Consider the following 24,069-nt stretch of genomic DNA (forward strand, 5'->3'; position numbering starts at 1 on the left):
GAAGCCCTCTAATTTTTTCAAAAAGTAAAAATATGTCCATTTTATGATGCCAACATATAGTAGACATATTGTATTTGTGAATAAAAATTAAATTTATTTGGAATATCCATTTTCCTTACAAGCAGAGAGTTTCATGAAATTTTGGGATTTTTCACCAAAAAAGGATGCAAGAAATTTACCACCAAAATAAAGTAGAATATGTCACGAAAAAACTCTCTCAGAATCAGAATATTCGGTAAAAGCGTTTTAGAGTTATTAATGTGTTAAGTGACGGTGGTCAGAATTGCGAAAAAGGGCTCAGACCTTAAGGTGAAAAAGGGCTGCGTCCTTAAGGGGTTAAATCACTTATCAACTTTGTAATTTTTTTAAACTATTTTTGCACCATTATTTAGTCCCCATAGGCGACTATTACTGTACATACAATCTACTGATTTCATATACGGTTCAATGCTTTGCTGATCGGACAAAGATGGAGGCAGGTAGGCACCGTCTCCCATCCCTCTCAGGAGCTGCCAGGAACGGTTTAGTTGATCGCCGCGTCTAAGGGGTTAATGCCGGGCATAACCACGGTCGGTTATGTCCGGCATTAGCCACAGGACCACCCGGCTATGACACGGGGTCATAGGTACACAGGTACACCCTTGGTCCTTAAGGTGTTAATGAAAAGGTTCTAAAAGTAATCTAAAGAGAACAAGTCTCCAAGGAATTGTTCAAGACATTTTGCCATGAAACAGGTTTCTCAATTTTGAATAACTGGGAACTTTTTTTTGCACCGCTGGGAAATGACTGGAGGGGGTAGAAGATCTCTAGTATATCGGAATAAGACGTCTAGTCACCAATAGTAGGTGTGAGATTAAAGGGGTACTCCAGTGTTCTGTACATTTTGTCCAGAAATCTTGGAACTGGAGGCTGTGATCATGACTTCACAGACACGCCCCCCCCCCCTCCCCCTGTGACATCGCACTGAGAAGATTCTGGAATACCATGTGACAAAAGGAGAGGAGGAGTCCCATACCCCCGACAATATAACTTATATAAACTCTCCTGTATACGAATACAGGGGGAGGAGCCACGTGAGCGCTAGAGATAAATCCGCTCTGTTCTTCAGAGAGTTGGATATTCAGCTCCTCTTCTCATATAAGATGCATTTTGGTTACTATTAGGAGCAGAAAAAATCAGATAAGAATAAAGCTTAGATAGTATTATTATTTAGGGAATAAATACAATCTCTCTAACCAATTTCTGGGACGTATGTTAGTATAACGCTTAAAACATTGGAGAGTAAAGATAAATTTACTTATAAAACCCCAGAAAGCCTGAGATTCCTCTATGGCCAAAGTCTTAGTAGAAGAATATAAATCTCGTAACGTAAAAGAATGTAAACGTTCCCACAAAGGGGAAGAGGGAAAATGTGTTTAGTAATAACCATAGGGAGTAAAGAAAGTGGGGTTAGGGGAGAAGGGAAATCAGAATCAGTCGTAGAGCAGTCTCGTAATACCGACAAAGTTATATATAAAAGAGGAAAGAACTAGAGAGGCCAAAGAGGAGTGCGGGGGCCACAAAATGGGCCCTATAGAAGGAGGGACTGAGGAGAATTCCATATCCACATGAGGAGGAATATAAAGGGGAGGATGAGAAAAAGAAGAGCGAACGAGCTCTAATAATCCAGACGAAGGAAAAGCTTTATAATAAGTGTGTAAATCCGGAAACACAAAACCGCCGTCTAATGTCTTCAGGGTGAGCGTCTATACGGGACACGTGGTCTCTTCTGAATCATAACAAAATTACTAAATAACCATCGGATAGAAGAAAAATAACAATTCCGTACTATGATAGGGACGGACTGTAAAAATATAAAATATTATTGGTAAATATAAGATTTAAGAACCTTTTTCCTTCCAATCCACGACATATATGGGAATTTACGAGCGTGTAACTGGGTCTTCAATCCGTGTAATAATGGCGCAAAGTGTGAAGTAAAGAGATCTTGTACCAGATGTGATCAGATCTCTAGGGATTTTATACCCCGGGGAGGACAAAGAAAAGGAAAAGAATTACACCGATGTTTACTGAACCCGGGGGCCGCTGAGATATTGACGACTTCTCATATAGAAAAATGGATTTTATGATCTGAGACCGAAAATAGACGTCAAGACGGGAAACGCTGGTCTAGGGTTTGTGATAAATAAAAGTATCTGCAGCGTCTTATGTTCAGAAGAGACGATCTTCAAGGGAGACGCGCGGATCCTGTCTGATGCCTTGAATTAAAGTCTCTATAATCATAATGAGAAGGGGGCGGGGACAACACTGACACGTTACATTCCCTATATACAACGTCAGGGACAATATTACATTTATTATAAGTCCAGTGTGCGGAGATGAATATAAGAATAATAAATCATATAAGAAAGAAAACTTCTTAAAAATTGATAACAAGTTTGGAGATGAAGCATATATTGTATAAATATATGAGTATGTATTAGTGTCAACTATCCTATGTACATGGTTAATATATAGATGTGTGAGTTCTTTTATGTTTAACAAGATGTGATTTCCCAGAATAACATTTCCCACATTCTGCACATGAAAATGGCTTCTCTCCTGTGTGAGTTCTTTGATGTTGAACAAGATTTGATTTCAAAGTAAAACATTTCCCACATTCTGCACATGAAAATGGCTTCTCCCCTATGTGTGTTCTTTCATGATGAATAAGAGTTGATTTATCAGTAAAACATTTCGCACATTCTGCACATGAAAATGGCTTCTCCCCTGTGTGAGTTCTTTGATGTTTAAAAAGATCTGATTTCTGAGCAAAACATTTCCCACATTCTGGACATGAAAATGGCTTCTCTCCTGTGTGAGTTCTTTGATGTTGAATAAGACTTGATTGATTAGTAAAACATTTCCCACATTCTGGACATGAAAATGGCTTCTCTCCCGTGTGAGTTCTTTGATGTACAACAAGACCTGATTTAAAAGGAAAACATTTCCCACATTCTGGACATGAAAATGGCTTCTCCCCTGTGTGAGTTCTTTGATGTTCAACAAGATATGATTTCTGAGTGAAATATTTTCCACATTCTGCACATGCAAATGGCTTCTCCCCTGTGTGAGTTCTCTGATGTTCAACTAGATGTGATTTAGAAGTAAAAGATTTCCCACATTCTGAACATGAAAATGGCTTCTTTTCTCTTTGAGCTCTTTTATCTTTAACACTCCTTCTGTGACTCTTATTTTGCTGAACATCCTGTGATGAATGAGAAAACTTTTATTAACAAGTGGTAACAAGTTTGGAGATGCAGTATATGATATATGTATAAATGTCAGATATCCTATGTACATGGTTAATATATAGATGTGTTATCTGCATCATTTACTGCTCTGAATTGGCTTCTCTCCTGTGTGAGTTCTTTGATGTTTAACAATATTTGCTTTCTGAGCAAAACATTTCCCACATTCTGAACATGAAAATGGCTTCTCTCCTGTGTGAGTTCTTTGATGTTTAATAAGATCTGGTTTCTGAGCAAAACATTTCCCACATTCTGAACATGAAAATGGCTTCTCTCCTGTGTGAGTTCTTTGATGTACAACAATATGTGATTTCCGAGTAAAACATTTCCCACATTCTGAGCATGAAAATGGCTTCTCCCCTGTGTGATTTCTTTGATGTTGAACAAGACTTGATTTATCAGTAAAACATTTCCCACATTCTGCACATGAAAATGGCTTCTCCCCTGTGTGAGTTCTTTTATGTCTAACAAGATCTAATTTCTGAGCAAAACATTTCCCACATTCTGAACATGAAAATGGCTTCTCTCCTGTATGAGTTCTCTGATGTACAACAAGATGTGATTTCCGAGTAAAACATTTCCCACATTCTGCACATGAAAATGGATTCTCCCCTGTGTGAGTTCTTTTATGTCTAACAAGATCTAATTTCTGAGTAAAAGATTTCCCACATTCTGAGCATGAATATGGTTTCTTTCCTGTATGATCTCTTACATGTCCAACACCCCTTCTGTGGCTTTTATTTAGCTGAACATCCTGTGATGACTGAGAAGACAGGACCTGTATATAAGGATGAGATGACAGATCTTGGCTGTGAAGGGCTGAGGGTGTATCTGGGATAATGGAATGTTCTTCATATGTATCTTGTGTGATATCATCATCTGCTTTATAATCTGAAGATATAAGATTCTCCTCTGATCTCCTGGTACAAGAATCTGCAGAAAATAACACATTTTTAATTTTTGAGTATTAACCCATTAACAACCCAGGACATTTTTGCATTTCTAAGCAATAGTACTTTGTACCCTTCATTTTTAAATAAGATTTACTGCAAAACTTAAGAAAGATAGTTACTATGATAGCGGAGCAGCCATACAACAGTGGTGTCAAACTGTGGTCCTCCAGATGTTGCAGAACTTCAACTCCCAGCATGCCTGGACACCAAAGGTCTGTCTGCCTCCTCCAGAGGATGCACACTGTCCCCGAAAGGTAAATCAAGGCTTCCCTCTCATGGTATCCCTTAGTGAAGTGGTCTTCAAACTGCGGAACTCCAGATGTTGCAAAACTTCAACTCCCAGCATGCCCGGGAGATGAAATTTTGGAACATCTGGAGAACCACAGTTTGACACCACTGCCTTACAAGGAGCAGGGACACCAGTCTTTGCCCCCAATGGACCTGACCCCACAGGTTATAATGGAGCAGTCATACAAACCGCCCCTTTATAATCCTCATGCCAGCCAGAGAATTCAGGCAAAGGATAGGGGATACATTATAGATCACGGGGGTCCGACCCTTGGGACTCCCTGCGATCTCCTGAACGGGGCCCTGGCAGTCTGCTTGAAGGGGGCGGACCAACCCCTGCATGGAGCGGTGGCCGACACTCCCCCTCCATGTATCCAATAGAGATACATGGAGGGGGTGTGTCAGCCGCGGCATCCTGTGGGGGTCAGCACGGCCGCTTCCTGCAGACTGCCGGGGCCCCATTCAGGAGATCGTGGGGAGTCCCAAGGGTCGGACCATCCCGTGATCTATAATCTATCCCCTATCCTGTCTAGGCAGACAGTATCACATTTTTGTCTTTTGTCTATTAATGTGTATAGAAAGACTTATGTCCTAATAAAGTTAGTGAAATTTTCCAGGAACCAAGTTAAAAGGGGAACCTTTATTTTTAATGATTTTGGCTCTCGGCTCGCCAGCCGCACCTATACCTCCATTTGGACCCACACAGGTGACCCGAACCGGAACATTTCCGTATCAGAGGGAAAGAATAAAGGGATTTAAAGGGGTACTCCGCCCCTAGACATCTTATCCCCTATCCAAAGGATAGGGAATAAGATGTCAGATTGCGGGGGTCCCGCTGCTGGGGACCCCAGGGATCTCGTCTGCAGCACCCAACTGTACGGCTTCCGGCAACGCTGGAGGCTTCGGATCCCGACCACAGTGGCGGAAGAGCGTGACGTCACGCTCCGCCCCCTCAATGCAAGTCTATGGGAGGGGGCGTGACGGACCTCCCATAGACTTGCATTGAGCGGGCGGGGTGTGACGTCACATGGGGCGGAGTCGTGACATCACGCTCTTCCGCCATTGTGGTCGGGATCCGAAGCCTCCAGCGTTGACGGAAGCCACCGTACAGGTGGGTGCTGCAGCCGAGATCCCGGGGTCCCCAGCAGCGGGACCCCCGCGATCTGACATCTTATCCCCTATCCTTTGGATAGGGGATAAGAAGTCTAGGGGCGGAGTACTCCTTTAAAGGGCTACTCCACTGCTAGACATCTTATCCCTTATTCAAAGGATGGGGGATAAGATGTCTGATCCTGGGGGTGCGGCTGCTGGGGCCCCCAGGATTTGGCATGACAGCACGAGGGGGCGTGGCCATGGCTTTACGATCACAGCCTCTGAGCATTCTGAACAAAAAGTTCAGAACGCTGGAGCACGGGAGTACCTCTTTAACCCGTTAACGACCATGGACGTCTATGCTCGTCCATTGGCCGTTAACGGGGTATGACGCGGGCTCCCAACTCGAGCCCGCGTCATACCGGCCGGCCCCCAGCTGATTCCTGTAGCTGGGGGGCCGGCATGCGGCTAATAACCCTTTAGATCGTCTAAAGGTGCCTTTATCCTGTCCCTGGTGGTACAGTGGGGTGGATCGCGCTGCGGGGGGGGGGCATCCACTGCTGAGGTAGCCTGAGGGCTTACCTCTCCTGCTGCGGCGGCTCCGGTGCTCTGAATGATACAGTCTGGCAGGACCAGGCTTTATCAATCGAGTGCAGAGCACACAGATCAATATGGTTCTATGGAACCACACTGATCTGTATGAGGAATCTAAAAAGTGTTTTAAAAAAAAAAAAAAAAGGTTAAAAACACACATTAACCCCTTCCTCATTAAAAGTTTAAATCACCAAAATTCCATGTAAAAATATATAAACATAATAAACATAAAAATATGTGGTATTGTGCGTAAATGTCCGAACTATAAAAATATATTGTAAATTAAACCGCACAATCAACGCACAGTCCAAAGTCCAAAATAGCGTATTTTTGGTCAATTTTTATACCATAAAAAAAAAGGAACAAAAGGCAATCAAAAAGACCAATCAAAACAAACATAGTTCCGATTAAAACTTCAGATCATGGCGCAAAAAATGAGCCCTCATACCGCCCTGTACGCGGAAAAATTAAAAAGTTATAGGGGTCAGAAATGGACAATTTTAAATGTATTAATTTTCCTGCATGTAGTTATGATTTTTTCCACAAGTACGACAAAATCACCTATATAAGTAGGGGATCATTTTAACCGTATGGACCTACAAAATAAAGATGAGGTGTCATTTTTACCAAAAATAATTAGGACGTAGAAATGGAAGCCCCCAAAATTGTGTTTTTTTCTTCAGTTTTGTCGCACAATGATTTTTTTCTGTATCGCCGTAGATGTTTGGGTAAAATGACTGATGTCCTTACAAAGTAGAATTGGTGGCGCAAAAAATAAGCCATAATATTAAATTTTTAGGTGCAAAATTGAAAGAGTTATGATTTTTAAAAGGTAAGGAGGAAAAAACTAAAGTGCAAAAACAGAAAAACGCTTGGTCCTTAAGGGGTTAAAGGAAATTTTTAGCACATGAGTACTTATCCCCTAGACACTGAGACCCCCGCGATCTCCTGCCTGGCATCACATTTGTGTATCTCCGGCTCTCCCATAGAGATTCATGGAGAGACATGTCGGGCATCTCTTGGTGCGGTGGTCGACAGTAATCCCTGCACGGAGCGGAGGTCACCTGTGCCTGGAGAGATCTGGGGTGCTGGGCAGGAGAACATGGGGGGGTCCCAGCAGTCGGACCCCCACGATCAGACACTTATCCCCTATCCTCAGGATGAAAAAGGAAAGATAGCGACTCCAGAGAGACAGAGAGCTGGTATCTACTGCTATATGGGGGAATATTAGTCTGTATATAATGTGATTCATAAACAGTATGGCGGTATTATTCAGTCACTATGTAGTGGTGATGGGATCAAGTCAACTGCTATAGAGTAAATATAGAGGGGGAGGGGATAGTATTTACCCTGGAGTCCCAAAGATTCTAGTTACACCAATACTTCCCGAAAATATTATTGCAGCCGGTGACAGAATAGAATCTGTGACTCTTCTCTGTATTTAGTGGTTACTACTCACCTGTGCGGTTATCTGTATGAATGTCCTCCTTATACTGCTCATCACCGCTCACATCTGTCTCTTCATCTTCTTCCTTTATGTCTGTAGCATTATTATAGATCAGATCTTTCCCTGTAGTATTATCCTCCATATTCTGCTTATCAAGAGGACGGGGACACCTCTCTGGTGCTGTTCTCTTACTGGATCTGACTGTAGGGAACACATACAGAGACTGAATTCATTCTTTACATACAAATAATGAGAGGACGTGTGTATATAGTCATGTCTATTACCTGGTGATGTGAGGGGCTGCTGATCCTCCATCATCACCTGATCCTTGTACTGATCCTTGTGTCCTTCTACATACTCCCACTCCTCCATGGAGAAATAGACCGCCACGTCCTGACACCTTATAGGAACCTGATACATAATGATACAGTCATCACCCCGACCCCTCCAGTGGTGTTACTGTATAATGTCCCAGCATTCCCAGCAGTGTCACCTCTCCAGTCATCACCAGACCCCTCCATTACTGTATAATGTCCCAGCAGTGTCACCTCTCCAGTCATCACCAGACCCCTCCATTACTGTATAATGTCCCAGCAGGGTCACCTCTCCAGTCATCACCAGACCCCTCCATTACTGTATAATGTCCCAGCAGTGTCACCTCTCCAGTCATCACCAGACCCCTCCATTACTGTATAATGTCCCAGCAGTGTCACCTCTCCAGTCATCACCAGACCCCTCCATTACTGTATAATGTCCCAGCAGTGTCACCTCTCCAGTCATCACCAGACCCCTCCATTACTGTATAATGTCCCAGCATTCCCAGCAGGGTCACCTCTCCAGTCATCACCAGACCCCTCCATTACTGTATAATGTCCCAGCAGTGTCACCTCTCCAGTCATCACCAGACCCCTCCATTACTGTATAATGTCCCAGCAGTGTCACCTCTCCAGTCATCACCAGACCCCTCCATTACTGTATAATGTCCCAGCATTCCCAGCAGTGTCACCTCTCCAGTCATCACCAGACCCCTCCATTACTGTATAATGTCCCAGCAGTGTCACCTCTCCAGTCATCACCAGACCCCTCCATTACTGTATAATGTCCCAGCAGTGTCACCTCTCCAGTCATCACCAGACCCCTCCATTACTGTATAATGTCCCAGCAGTGTCACCTCTCCAGTCATCACCAGACCCCTCCATTATTGTATAATGTCCCAGCAGTGTCACCTCCCCAGTCATCACCAGACCCCTCCATTACTGTATAATGTCCCAGCAGTGTCACCTCTCCAGTCATCACCAGACCCCTCCATTACTGTATAATGTCCCAGCAGTGTCACCTCTCCAGTCATCACCAGACCCCTCCATTACTGTATAATATCCCAGCAGTGTCACCTCTCCAGTCATCACCAGACCCCTCCATTACTGTATAATGTCCCAGCAGTGTCACCTCTCCAGTCATCACCAGACCCCTCCATTACTGTATAATGTCCCAGCAGTGTCACCTCTCCAGTCATCACCAGACCCCTCCATTACTGTATAATGTCCCAGCAGTGTCACCTCTCCAGTCATCACCAGACCCCTCCATTACTGTATAATGTCCCAGCAGTGTCACCTCTCCAGTCATCACCAGACCCCTCCATTACTATATAATGTCCCAGCAGGGTCACCTCTCCAGTCATCACCAGACCCCTCCATTACTGTATAATGTCCCAGCAGTGTCACCTCTCCAGTCATCACCAGACCCCTCCATTACTGTATAATGTCCCAGCAGTGTCACCTCTCCAGTCATCACCAGACCCCTCCATTACTATATAATGTCCCAGCAGGGTCACCTCTCCAGTCATCACCAGACCCCTCCATTACTGTATAATGTCCCAGCAGTGTCACCTCTCCAGTCATCACCAGACCCCTCCATTACTGTATAATGTCCCAGCAGGGTCACCTCTCCAGTCATCACCAGACCCCTCCATTACTGTATAATGTCCCAGCAGTGTCACCTCTCCAGTCATCACCAGACCCCTCCATTACTGTATAATGTCCCAGCAGTGTCACCTCTCCAGTCATCACCAGACCCCTCCATTACTGTATAATGTCCCAGCAGTGTCACCTCTCCAGTCATCACCAGACCCCTCCATTACTGTATAATGTCCCAGCATTCCCAGCAGGGTCACCTCTCCAGTCATCACCAGACCCCTCCATTACTGTATAATGTCCCAGCAGTGTCACCTCTCCAGTCATCACCAGACCCCTCCATTACTGTATAATGTCCCAGCAGTGTCACCTCTCCAGTCATCACCAGACCCCTCCATTACTGTATAATGTCCCAGCAGGGTCACCTCTCCAGTCATCACCAGACCCCTCCATTACTGTATAATGTCCCAGCAGGGTCACCTCTCCAGTCATCACCAGACCCCTCCATTACTGTATAATGTCCCAGCAGTGTCACCTCTCCAGTCATCACCAGACCCCTCCATTACTGTATAATGTCCCAGCAGTGTCACCTCTCCAGTCATCACCAGACCCCTCCATTACTGTATAATATCCCAGCAGTGTCACCTCTCCAGTCATCACCAGACCCCTCCATTACTGTATAATGTCCCAGCATTCCCAGCAGTGTCACCTCTCCAGTCATCACCAGACCCCTCCATTACTGTATAATGTCCCAGCAGTGTCACCTCTCCAGTCATCACCAGACCCCTCCATTACTGTATAATGTCCCAGCAGTGTCACCTCTCCAGTCATCACCAGACCCCTCCATTACTGTATAATGTCCCAGCAGTGTCACCTCTCCAGTCATCACCAGACCCCTCCATTACTGTATAATGTCCCAGCAGTGTCACCTCTCCTGTCATCACCAGACCCCTCCATTACTGTATAATGTCCCAGCAGGGTCACCTCTCCAGTCATCACCAGACCCCTCCATTACTATATAATGTCCCAGCAGGGTCACCTCTCCAGTCATCACCAGACCCCTCCATTACTGTATAATGTCCCAGCAGTGTCACCTCTCCAGTCATCACCAGACCCCTCCATTACTATATAATGTCCCAGCAGGGTCACCTCTCCAGTCATCACCAGACCCCTCCATTACTGTATAATGTCCCAGCAGTGTCACCTCTCCAGTCATCACCAGACCCCTCCATTACTGTATAATGTCCCAGCAGGGTCACCTCTCCAGTCATCACCAGACCCCTCCATTACTGTATAATGTCCCAGCAGTGTCACCTCTCCAGTCATCACCAGACCCCTCCATTACTGTATAATGTCCCAGCATTCCCAGCAGTGTCACCTCTCCAGTCATCACCAGACCCCTCCATTACTGTATAATGTCCCAGCATTCCCAGCAGTGTCACCTCTCCAGTCATCACCAGACCCCTCCATTACTGTATAATGTCCCAGCAGGGTCACCTCTCCGGTCATCACCAGACCCCTCCATTACTGTATAATGTCCCAGCAGTGTCACCTCTCCAGTCATCACCAGACCCCTCCATTACTGTATAATGTCCCAGCAGTGTCACCTCTCCAGTCATCCCCAGACCCCTCCATTACTGTATAATGTCCCAGCAGTGTCACCTCTCCAGTCATCACCAGACCCCTCCATTACTGTATAATGTCCCAGCATTCCCAGCAGTGTCACCTCTCCAGTCATCACCAGACCCCTCCATTACTGTATAATGTCCCAGCAGTGTCACCTCTCCAGTCACCAGACCCCTCCATTACTGTATAATGTCCCAGCATTCCCAGCAGTGTCACCTCTCCAGTCATCACCAGACCCCTCCATTACTGTATAATGTCCCAGCAGTGTCACCTCTCCAGTCATCACCAGACCCCTCCATTACTGTATAATGTCCCAGCAGTGTCACCTCTCCAGTCATCACCAGACCCCTCCATTACTATATAATGTCCCAGCAGTGTCACCTCTCCAGTCATCACCAGACCCCTCCATTACTGTATAATGTCCCAGCATTCCCAGCAGTGTCACCTCTCCAGTCATCACCAGACCCCTCCATTACTGTATAATGTCCCAGCAGGGTCACCTCTCCAGTCAGCAGCTCCATCATCTTGTTGATGAGTTCTCGGATCTTCTGTTCGTCCATTTCCTCATGTATCAGGGAGTGAGGTGGGGGCCCTGGGATTGGGCTCAGGGTTCTTCCCCATCCTTCACACACAGGGGCCCGACAGCGCCCACTAGAGGACTTCTTCACTACTGTGTAATTCTGTGTATGGAGAGACACATTAATATCACTACATACATTCCCAGAATCCCTCACCTCTCCAGTCATATCCATCTGTTATTACATAGATAAGAATGAGGTCATGTGACATCACTCCCAGAATCCCTCACCTCTCCAGTTATATCCATCTGTTATTACATAGATAAGAATGAGGTCATGTGACATCACTCCCAGAATCCCTCACCTCTCCAGTCATATCCATCTGTTATTCCATAGATAAGAATGAGGTCATGTGACATCACTCCCAGAATCCCTCACCTCTCCAGTCATATCCATCTGTTATTACATGGATAAGAAGGAGGTCATGTGACATCACTCCCAGAATCCCTCACCTCTCCAGTCATATCCATCTGTTATTACATAGATAAGAATGAGGTCATGTGACATCACTCCCAGAATCCCTCACCTCTCCAGTCCTATCCATCTGTTATTACATAGATAAGAATGAGGTCATGTGACATCACTCCCAGAATCCCTCACCTCTCCAGTTATATCCATCTGTTATTACATAGATAAGAATGAGGTCATGTGACATCACTCCCAGAATCCCTCACCTCTCCAGTCATATCCATCTGTTATTACATAGATAAGAATGATGTCATGTGACATCACTCCCAGAATCCCTCACCTCTCCAGTCATATCCATCTGTTATTACATAGATAAGAATGAGGTCATGTGACATCACTCCCAGAATCCCTCACCTCTCCAGTCATATCCATCTGTTATTACATAGATAAGAATGAGGTCATGTGACGTCACTCCCAGAATCTCTCACCTCTCCAGTCATATCCATCTGTTATTACATAGATAAGAATGAGGTCATGTGACATCACTCCCAGAATCCCTCACCTCTCCAGTCATATCCATCCGTTAATACATAGATAAGAATGAGGTCATGTGACATCACTCCCAGAATCCCTCACCTCTCCAGTCATATCCATTTGTTATTACATAGATAGGAATGAGGTCATGTGACATCACTCCCAGAATCCCTCACCTCTCCAGTCATATCCATCTGTTATTACATAGATAAGAATGAGGTCATGTGACATCACTCCCAGAATCCCTCACCTCTCCAGTCATATCCATCTGTTATTACATAGATAAGAATGAGGTCATGTGACATCACTCCCAGAATCCCTCACCTCTCCAGTAAGCCGGAAGAGTATCTGTAGGGTGAGGTTTATGATCCTGTCAGCCATCTTGTTCCTGTCTCTCTCCATGGTTGATGGGTCATCCAGGAGATTTCTCTTATATAGAAGATATCAGCAGAGGATCCTGGATTGGAGAAACCTGAAGGGAAGAAGAGGAGACGATGAGAAATGGCGGCTGCTAATAGAAACAACAACAGAGAAAGAAAGAGACAAATACACAGAAAGTTCTGGATCTTGTGATCTTCTTCCTTAAGTCATAAAACCTTGTGTACCTGAAGGGGTTAATAGTAATGCCCCCTCCCCCAGCGCTCCTGATGTCACCACAACCGTATATACCTCCACCTGCAGACTGTACAGGAGCCGTGAGCTTACAGGACCTGCGATGATGTCACCGTCATGTGATCAGTCACATGGAGGAGGAGTCACATGATCAGGGGCTGCTGCTCTAGGCTCATCTGCTCAGTGTATGCAGGACTCTGCTGTCACATGACCATTATCACAGGTCCTTCACCAACAATCTCTTCTATCCGGCACTACACAACCCCGCCCACAACTGTCACATGATCCTCCCCACAGGTCCTTTACCCACAGTCATATCTATACTGCTAAACTTTGCCCCCAAATGTACTGGTCACATGATTGTGACATCATCACAGGTCCTACACCTCCAGCACGTAGCATATACAGAGCAGGTCCTGGTGGGGCAGTCACTGCTGTTGTGTTGTGTGTGAAGATCTCTCAGAGCAGCAGCCCCTGATCATGTGACTCCTCCTCCTCCATGTGACTGATCACATGACGGTGACATCATCGCAGGTCCTGTAAGCACACGGCTCCTCTACAGATACAGGTATGTGTGTGCGGTCACCATCAGATTAGGATTATTGGGGTTGTTATTAACCCTTAAAAGACTATTGCAGTGACAAATAACATCCTCTATCCAAAGGATAGGGGATAAGTTATAGATTGCGGGGGTCCAACCGCTGGGATCCCCCTCGATCTCCTGTACGGCAGTTTGCAGCAAGCGCGCGATCCGACCCCCACAGGAAGCAGCTGCCGAAGCTCCCCCTCCATGTATTTCTGGGATACATGGTGGGGGCATTTTGGCCGCCATTCCGTGCAGTGGTTGGCACGCCCCCTTCCTGTGGACTGTCGGGGCCCCGTACAAGAGATCGCAGGGGGTCCCAGCAGTCAGACCCTTGCGATCTATAACTTGTCCCCTATCCGTTGGTTATTTTTTTTACTACAGAACTCCTTTAACCCCTTAAGGACCGGGGTTTTTTCCGTTTTTGCACTTTCGTTTTTTGCTCCTTGCCTTTAAAAAATCATAACTTTTTCAATTTTGCACCTAAAAATCCATATGATGGATTGTTTTTTGTGCCACCAATTCTACTTTGTAATGACGTCAGTCATTTTACCCAAAAATCTACGGTGAAACGGAAAAAAAAAATCATTGTGAGACAAAATTGAAAAAAACCCTGCCGTTTTGTAACTTTTGGGGGCTTCCGTTTCTACGCAGTACATTTGTCGGTAAAAATGACCCCTTCTCTTTATTCTGTAGGTCCATACGATTATAATGATCCCCGACTTATATAGGTTTGATTTTGTCGCACTTCTGGAAAAAATCATAACTACATGCAGGAAAATTAATACGTTTAAAATTGTCATCTTCTGACCCCTATAACTTTTTATTTTTCCGTGTATGGGACGGTATGAGGGCTCATTTTTTGCGCCGTGATTTGAAGTTTTTAATGGTACCATTTTTGCATTGATTGGACTTATTGATCGCTTTTTATTCATTTTTAAATTATATAAAAAGTGACAAAAAATGCACTATTTTGGACTTTGGAATTTTTTTGTGCGTACGCCATTGACCGTGCGGTTTAATTAATGATATTTTTTAATAATTCGGACATTTCCGCACGCGGCGATACCATATATGTTTATTTTTATTTACACTGTGTTTTTTTTTTATGGGAAAGGGGGGGTGATTCAAACTTTTAATAGGGAAGGGGTTAAATGATCTTCACTTTTTTTTTTCCACTTTTTTTTTTTTTGCAGTGTTATAGTTCCCATAGGGACCTATAACACTGCACACACTGATCTTTTACAGGGACCTATAACACAGCGCACACTGATCTTTTACATTGATCATTATTATCCCATAGGGACCTATAACACTGCACACACTGATCTTTTACAGGGACCTATTACACTGCACACACTGATCTTTTACATTGATCATTATTATCCCATAGGGACCTATAACACTGCACACACTGATCTTTTACATTGATCAATGGTTTCTCATAGGAAACCAGTGATCGATGATTCTGCCGCATGACTGCTCATGCCTGGATCTCAGGCACGGAGCAGTCATTCGGTGATCGGACAGCGAGGAGGCAGGTAGGGACCCTCCGGCTGTCCTGTAAGCTGTTCGGGATGCCGCGATTTCGCCGCGGCTATCCCGAACAGCCCACTGAGCTAACCGGCACTTTTTACTTTCACTTTTAGCCGCGTGGCTCAGCTTTGAGCGCACGGCTAAAGGGTTAATAGCGCGCAGCACCCCGATCAGTGCCGCGCGCTATTAGCGGCGGGTCCTGGCTTCACTATGACGCCGGGCCCGCAGTGATATGATGCGGGGTCACCGTGGGACCCCGCGTTATATCACAGGAGCGGGACCAAGGACGTACTCATACGTCCTTGGTCCTTAAGGGGTTAAGAACATGCAGTACATTTACGCCCTGCGTCCCATATGGGATTTAGAGCTTAGGAGCTATAAGCAGCCAGGACTCACCGCTAATAATTAACCCATTAAAGGGGTACTCTGCTGCCCCAGTGGTTGTGTCACAGCCATGCCCCTCGTTCCATCACGCTCTCTCAATGCAGGTCTATGGAATAAGGCGTGTTTGTATGGTGAAGGGCTGCAGGTCACCTCCCCGCCCGTCCTGTCATCTGGTTAATTTCTTCTCTGGGTATTAGCCATTTCTTCCATACAGCAATCTAAGATGGCCGCCTCTGTGGTCCCGGTGGCTGCTTCTACCTCCTTCCTTACGGCCGCACACGAGGCACAGCGGTAACATGTGGTCTCTCCTCAGAGGCTTCTCCCTCAGGCTTCTCTGCTCGGGGCCCCTCTGTTCCATCCCCTTTACCACAAACAATGTGTTCCAGATGAAAAGGGTCTATAACGTGGGCATCTGGAGGGACAACATCCCCATCAGGATTCAAACTCCCGACATAGTGTCGTCCCAACCCTGGAGACCAGATTGGCTTTCTGCCCGGATTCTGGACAATTATGTAACATTCCGGGACAATAATTCCCAGTGTGACGCGGATCCATTCAACTATGATCCCACCAACGCTTTATGTGAACTAAAGTACAAAAAGCACAGAGAAGTGTCATGTGACCGTGTCAGAAAAGTCTTTACACCCCTGAGGGGAGGCACAATGGTTTGTTTGTGTCTTGTTGTTGTAATGTTTCCGCCATGTTTGCTCTGAGTGAAGGTCTTTACACCCCTGAGGGGAGGCACAATGGTTTGTTTGTGTCTTGTTGTTGTAATGTTTCCGCCATGTTTGTTCTGAGTGAAGGTCTTTACACCCCTGAGGGGAGGCACAATGGTTTGTTTGTGTCTTGTTGTTGTAATGTTTCCGCCATGTTTGTTCTGAGTGAAGGTCTTTACACCCCTGAGGGGAGGCACAATGGTTTGTTTGTGTCTCGTTGTTGTAATGTTTCCGCCATGTTTGCTCTGAGTGAAGGTCTTTACACCCCTGAGGGGAGGCACAATGATTTGTGTCTCGTTGTTGTAATGTTTCCGCCATGTTTGCTCTGAGTGAAGGTCTTTACACCCCTGAGGGGAGGCACAATGGTTTGTGTCTCGTTGTTGTAATGTTTCCGCCATGTTTGCTCTGAGTGAAGGTCTTTACACCCCTGAGGGGAGGCACAATGGTTTGTTTGTGTCTTGTTGTTGTAATGTTTCCGCCATGTTTGTTCTGAGTGAAGGTCTTTACACCCCTGAGGGGAGGCACAATGGTTTGTTTGTGTCTCGTTGTTGTAATGTTTCCGCCATGTTTGCTCTGAGTGAAGGTCTTTACACCCCTGAGGGGAGGCACAATGGTTTGTGTCTCGTTGTTGTAATGTTTCCGCCATGTTTGCTCTGAGTGAAGGTCTTTACACCCCTGAGGGGAGGCACAATGGTTTGTTTGTGTCTTGTTGTTGTAATGTTTCTGCCATGTTTGCTCTGAGTGAAGGTCTTTACACCCCTGAGGGGAGGCACAATGTTTTGTTTGTGTCTCGTTGTTGTAATGTTTCCGCCATGTTTGCTCTGAGTGAAGGTCTTTACACCCCTGAGGGGAGGCACAATGGTTTGTTTGTGTCTCGTTGTTGTAATGTTTCCGCCATGTTTGGTCTGAGTGAAGGTCTTTACACCCCCTGAGGGGAGGCACAATGGTTTGTTTGTGTCTTGTTGTTGTAATGTTTCCGCCATGTTTGCTCTGAGTGAAGGTCTTTACACCCCTGAGGGGAGGCACAATGGTTTGTTTGTGTCTCGTTGTTGTAGTGTTTCCGCCATGTTTGCTCTTGAGTGAAGGTCTTTACACCCCTGAGGGGAGGCACAATGGTTTGTTTGTGTCTCGTTGTTGTAATGTTTCCGCCATGTTTGCTCTGAGTGAAGGTCTTTACACCCCCTGAGGGGAGGCACAATGGTTTGTTTGTGTCTCGTTGTTGTAATGTTTCCGCCATGTTTGCTCTGAGTGAAGGTCTTTACACCCCTGAGGGGAGGCACACTGGTTTGTTCGCAGTGGGATACATACAATGAAGGAATATCAGGTGTAGATGTCCTCAGTCCACTATGAGAGAAGGTGAGATGAGGTAAAGCCGCTCACAATAAGCGTATACGTATGCATATAATAGAAGGTGATAATGTGAGGAAATCCTTGGGATTAGTAGGACGCAGAAGTTCTCGATCCTGTGTGGAAATATCCCAGATGGATGATCCCTTTATCAGTGATTCCAGTGCGGTGTCACCAAATCCCTTATATGTGTAACTGTTTATTGTCTGGAGTCCTGATATTTGGCGCCCTCCAGTGGTCAGGGTAAACACCTAGTTGGCATCAGAATAACTGACTATAGTTAAAATAGGATGGTAAGAGAAGGTGTGTGACATAGGACAGTGACCTCCTGACCTCCGACCATGACAGGTCACATCTACTGGATGATGAAGAGTCCTCAGACACTTTGTCCACCATTTCCCTCTTCTCACCACTCGCGGCTTCTGGTATTACCTGGATAACATGGATGGTGGATTCCTGTCTCCATATTCTGCCCATCCCCCATGACTCCGCCCCAGACTATGATGGATCCCGACTAGGTTTATAGCCTCCATAATTGTGACTATAATGTCTCCTCAGATGTTTCCCCAGATTATCTCCAGGAAATGGATGTTATTTCTCCATAGAATCTGGTGCGGTTTATCATCGTCTCCTCTTCTTCCCTTCAGGTTTCTCCAATCCAGGATCCTCTGCTGATATCTTCTATATAAGAGAATTCTCCTGGATGACCCATCAACCATGGAGAGAGACAGGAACAAGATGGCCGACAGGATCATAAACCTCACCCTACAGATACTCTTCCAGCTTACTGGAGAGGTGAGGGATTCTGTGAGTGATGTCACATGACCTCATTCTTATCTATGTAATAACAGATGGATATGACTGGAGAGGTGAGGGATTCTGGGAGTGATGTCACATGACCTCTTTCTTATCTATGTAATAACAGATGGATATGACTGGAGAGGTAAGGGATTCTGGGAGTGATGTCACATGACCTCATTCTTATCTATGTGATAACAGATGGATATGACTGGAGAGGTGAGGGATTCTGGGAGTGATGTCACATGACCTCATTCTTATCCATGTAATAACAGATGGATATGACTGGAGAGGTGAGGGATTCTGGGAATGTATGTAGTGATATTAATGTGTCTTACCATACATAGGATTACACAGTAGTGAAGAAGTCCTCTAGTGGGCGCTGTCGGGCCCCTGTGTGTGAAGGATGGGGAAGAACCCTGAGCCCAATCCCGGGGCCCCCACCTCACTCCCTGATACATGAGGAAATGGATGAACAGAAGATCCGAGAACTCATCAACAAGATGATGGAGCTGCTGACTGGAGAGGTGACCCTGCTGGGACATTATACAGTAATGGAGGGGTCTGGTGATGACTGGAGAGGTGACACTGCTGGGACATTATACAGTAATGGAGGGGTCTGGTGATGACTGGAGAGGTGACACTGCTGGGACATTATACAGTAATGGAGGGGTCTGGTGATGACTGGAGAGGTGACACTGCTGGGACATTATACAGTAATGGAGGGGTCTGGTGATGACTGGAGAGGTGACACTGCTGGGACATTATACAGTAATGGAGGGGTCTGGTGATGACTGGAGAGGTGACACTGCTGGGACATTATACAGTAATGGAGGGGTCTGGTGATGACTGGAGAGGTGACACTGCTGGGACATTATACAGTAATGGAGGGGTCTGGTGATGACTGGAGAGGTGACACTGCTGGGACATTATACAGTAATGGAGGGGTCTGGTGATGACTGGAGAGGTAACACTGCTGGGACATTATACAGTAATGGAGGGGTCTGGTGATGACTGGAGAGGTGACACTGCTGGGATATTATACAGTAATGGAGGGGTCTGGTGATGACTGGAGAGGTGACACTGCTGGGACATTATACAGTAATGGAGGGGTCTGGTGATGACTGGAGAGGTGACACTGCTGGGACATTATACAGTAATGGAGGGGTCTGGTGATGACTGGAGAGGTGACCCTGCTGGGACATTATACAATAATGGAGGGGTCTGGTGATGACTGGAGAGGTGACACTGCTGGGAATGCTGGGACATTATACAGTAATGGAGGGGTCTGGTGATGACTGGAGAGGTGACACTGCTGGGACATTATACAGTAATGGAGGGGTCTGGTGATGACTGGAGAGGTGACCCTGCTGGGACATTATACAGTAATGGAGGGGTCTGGTGATGACTGGAGAGGTGAAACTGCTGGGACATTATACAGTAATGGAGGGGTCTGGTGATGACTGGAGAGGTGACACTGCTGGGATATTATACAGTAATGGAGGGGTCTGGTGATGACTGGAGAGGTGACACTGCTGGGACATTATACAGTAATGGAGGGGTCTGGTGATGACTGGAGAGGTGACACTGCTAGGACATTATACAGTAATGGAGGGGTCTGGTGATGACTGGAGAGGTGACACTGCTGGGACATTATACAGTAATGGAGGGGTCTGGTGATGACTGGAGAGGTGACACTGCTGGGACATTATTTAGTAATGGAGGGGTCTGGTGATGACTGGAGAGGTGACACTGCTGGGAATGCTGGGACATTATACAGTAATGGAGGGGTCTGGTGATGACTGGAGAGGTGACACTGCTGGGACATTATACAGTAATGGAGGGGTCTGGTGATGACTGGAGAGGTGACACTGCTGGGAATGCTGGGACATTATACAGTAATGGAGGGGTCTGGTGATGACTGGAGAGGTGACACTGCTGGGACATTATACAGTAATGGAGGGGTCTGGTGATGACTGGAGAGGTGACCCTGCTGGGACATTAAACAGTAATGGAGGGGTCTGGTGATGACTGGAGAGGTGACATTGCTTGGACATTATACAGTAATGGAGGGGTCTGGTGATGACTGGAGAGGTGACACTGCTGGGAATGCTGGGACATTATACAGTAATGGAGGGGTCTGGTGATGACTGGAGAGGTGACACTGCTGGGAATGCTGGGACATTATACAGTAATGGAGGGGTCTGGTGATGACTGGAGAGGTGACACTGCTGGGAATGCTGGGACATTATACAGTAATGGAGGGGTCTGGTGATGACTGGAGAGGTGACACTGCTGGAAATGCTGGGACATTATACAGTAATGGAGGGGTCTGGTGATGACTGGAGAGGTGACCCTGCTGGGACATTATACAGTAATGGAGGGGTCTGGTGATGACTGGAGAGGTGACACTGCTGGCGCATTATACAGTAATGGAGGGGTCTGGTGATGACTGGAGAGGTGATACTGCTGGGACATTATACAGTAATGGAGGGGTCTGGTGATGACTGGAGAGGTGACCCTGCTGGGACATTATACAGTAATGGAGGGGTCTGGTGATGACTGGAGAGGTGACACTGCTGGGACGTTATACAGTAATGGAGGGGTCTGGTGATGACTGTAGAGGTGACCCTGCTGGGACATTATACAGTAATGGAGGGGTCTGGTGATGACTGGAGAGGTGACACTGCTGGGACATTATATAGTAATGGAGGGGTCTGGTGATGACTGGAGAGTTGACACTGCTGGGACATTATACAGTAATGGAGGGGTCTGGTGATGACTGGAGAGGTGACACTGCTGGGACATTATACAGTAATGGAGGGTCTGGTGATGACTGGAGAGGTGACACTGCTGGGAATGCTGGGACATTATACAGTAATGGAGGGGTCTGGTGATGACTGGAGAGGTGACCCTGCTGGGACATTATACAGTAATGGAGGGGTCTGGTGATGACTGGAGAGGTGACACTGCTGGGAATGCTGGGACATTATACAGTAATGGAGGGGTCTGGTGATGACTGGAGAGGTGACACTGCTGGGAATGCTGGGACATTATACAGTAATGGAGGGGTCTGGTGATGACTGGAGAGGTGACACTGCTGGGACATTATACAGTAATGGAGGGGTCTGGTGATGACTGGAGAGGTGACACTGCTGGGAATGCTGGGACATTATACAGTAACACCACTGGAGGGGTCGGGGTGATGTCTGTATCATTATGTGTCAGGTTCCTATAAGGTGTCAGGACGTGGCGGTCTATTTCTCCATGGAGGAGTGGGAGTATGTAGAAGGACACAAGGATCAGTACAAGGATCAGGTCATGATGGAGGATCAGCAGCCCCTCACATCACCAGGTAATAGACATGACTATATACACACGTCCTCTCATTATTTGTATGTAAAGAATGAATTCAGTCTCTGTATGTGTTCCCTACAGTCAGATCCAGTAAGAGAACAGCACCAGAGAGGTGTCCCCGTCCTCTTCTTCCACAGGATGATCAGGTAGATGGAGATATTCCCTATGATCTGTAGAAGGGCTGTGAAGCTCTTGTGGTCAGTCCCCTCATCCTCCATGACTCCTCATCTCCTGCTCATCTATAACATCCCACGTGACTTCTCCTACTGTCTGATGACTTTTACTATATTTCTTCCATATTTTATGAATCAGGGAGAAGATCTGAACAATATTAATGCTCCAGAGACAGATGTAAGCAGTGATGAGCAGTATAAGGAGAACATTTCTACAGGGAAAGATCTGATCTATATTAATGCTACAGACATAAAGGAAGAAGAGACAGACGTGAGCGGTGATGAGCAGTATAAGGAGGACATTCCTACAGGGAAAGATCTGATCTATATTAATGCTACAGACATAAAGGAAGAAGAAGAGACAGATTTGAGCGGTGATGAGCAGAATGAGAAGGAAATTCCTACAGGGAACTGCCCAGGTGAGTAGTAAAAGTCACAGATTCTGCTCAGTCACTGACTAATAATTTTATATGGAATTTTGTTTAAAGGGGTACTCCGATGGAAATTAATTATTTTAATCTACTGGTTCTCGAAATTTATTCAGTATTGTACATTACTTATATTTAAAAATCTTAATCATTCCAGTACTCATCAGCTGCTGTATGCTCCAGAGGGAGTTGTCTCTTTCTTTCCAGTCTGACCACACTGCTCTCTGCTGACACCTCTGTTCATGTCAGAAACTGGTCAGAGCAGGAGAGGTTCTCTATGAGGATTTGCTTCTGCTGTGGACAGTTCCTGACCTGGACAGAGGTGTCAGCAGAGAGAACTGTGGGGCCACAATCACATTACAGTCTTATCCAAAGTAACTTATAGAGAATCTGACCCCTTGTTCTCCACACTAAAGCCAATATACGGGGTTATAGTAGGGTAAACAGCTTTACAAAGAGGGGTCACTTACTCACATCCGTGTAGTATATGCAGAGTTCCGGCGCTGTAATCTTTAGCTGCATTGCTACGTTGCGAGAGATTGTTCTGTATTACAAACTGGAGAAATGTGAATTCCACGAAGGTCACAAACGTTTTCCACCCTGAAAGCTGCCGTCACCACAGCTCCCATCCTGGGTCACCACAACCCAGCTTTCCCGTTCATACGATGCGTCTGAGACAGAATAGGTGTCTCACCTTCCTACCCCAGAGAGACCATTTTATCCTTATAGCTTTATTACCAAGAATCTTTCCTCAGTGGCCATCATTTGTCCCTCAAGGAGTGGCCGCACTTGTCTGTGGGTACTACCGGACCTATACTAATTCTTATGGATCACAAACACTTCATTTACCTCCCTGCGGCCAAATGTTTATCTCTAGGACAGGCTAGGTGAGCTCTCTTCTTCTTCTCCCCATTTTATTATGTGTCTCCTTTCTTCTTGGCACTAAGAACACTAAGGCCGGGTTCAAATGGCTGAAAATGTGCGGAATGAACACCCAGAAAACACGGGCGACATTCCGCAGATTTGAAGGATCCGATGGTCGTCTCATTTCTGAGCGGAATCTGCAGGAAGAATAAACAAGTCTATCTGGACATTCCGTCGTGTGCACAGTGCAGCAGAATCTTATAGAAGTCGCCTCGACAGCACATATACTAAAATCTTATGGAAATCAAGCGGACTCTGCTGCAGCTTAGTGTCCGTGTGGAATATTCCTGCAGAATTCTGTGGTGTGAACATAACCTAAAGCTGATGCCCTGTCTCATACCAGTCATACCTGCTGACCGTATTCTAGCCCTATATGTAGTACTGTCACCTGCCTGTTGGGGGCCCCATTCTCACCGCTCTAAGCTCTGCTCCTGTTCTGATCTCTATAACTTTTATATTTTTCCACCTACGGATCTGTATTAGGGTTTATT

General features: G+C 46.0%; 1 protein-coding gene across 1 annotated transcript in view; it reads right to left on the minus strand.

The window, feature by feature from the left end:
* Positions 1-2,164: 2,164 nt before the first annotated feature.
* LOC130298205 (oocyte zinc finger protein XlCOF6-like) overlaps positions 2,165-24,069 on the minus strand; it is a 47,727-nt gene continuing 25,822 nt past the window's right edge. Inside the window, exons 3-4 of the mRNA XM_056551119.1 lie at positions 3,378-3,988; positions 2,165-3,189 (exon numbers count right to left, since the gene is read on the minus strand). Of these exons, the coding sequence (XP_056407094.1) occupies positions 2,507-3,189; positions 3,378-3,988 (1,294 nt within the window). The 3' untranslated portion in view covers positions 2,165-2,506. The remainder of the gene's footprint in view (positions 3,190-3,377; positions 3,989-24,069) is intronic.

This window comes from Hyla sarda (genome assembly GCF_029499605.1).
Source record: "Hyla sarda isolate aHylSar1 chromosome 1 unlocalized genomic scaffold, aHylSar1.hap1 SUPER_1_unloc_4, whole genome shotgun sequence".
Classification (NCBI taxonomy): Eukaryota; Metazoa; Chordata; class Amphibia; order Anura; family Hylidae; genus Hyla; species Hyla sarda.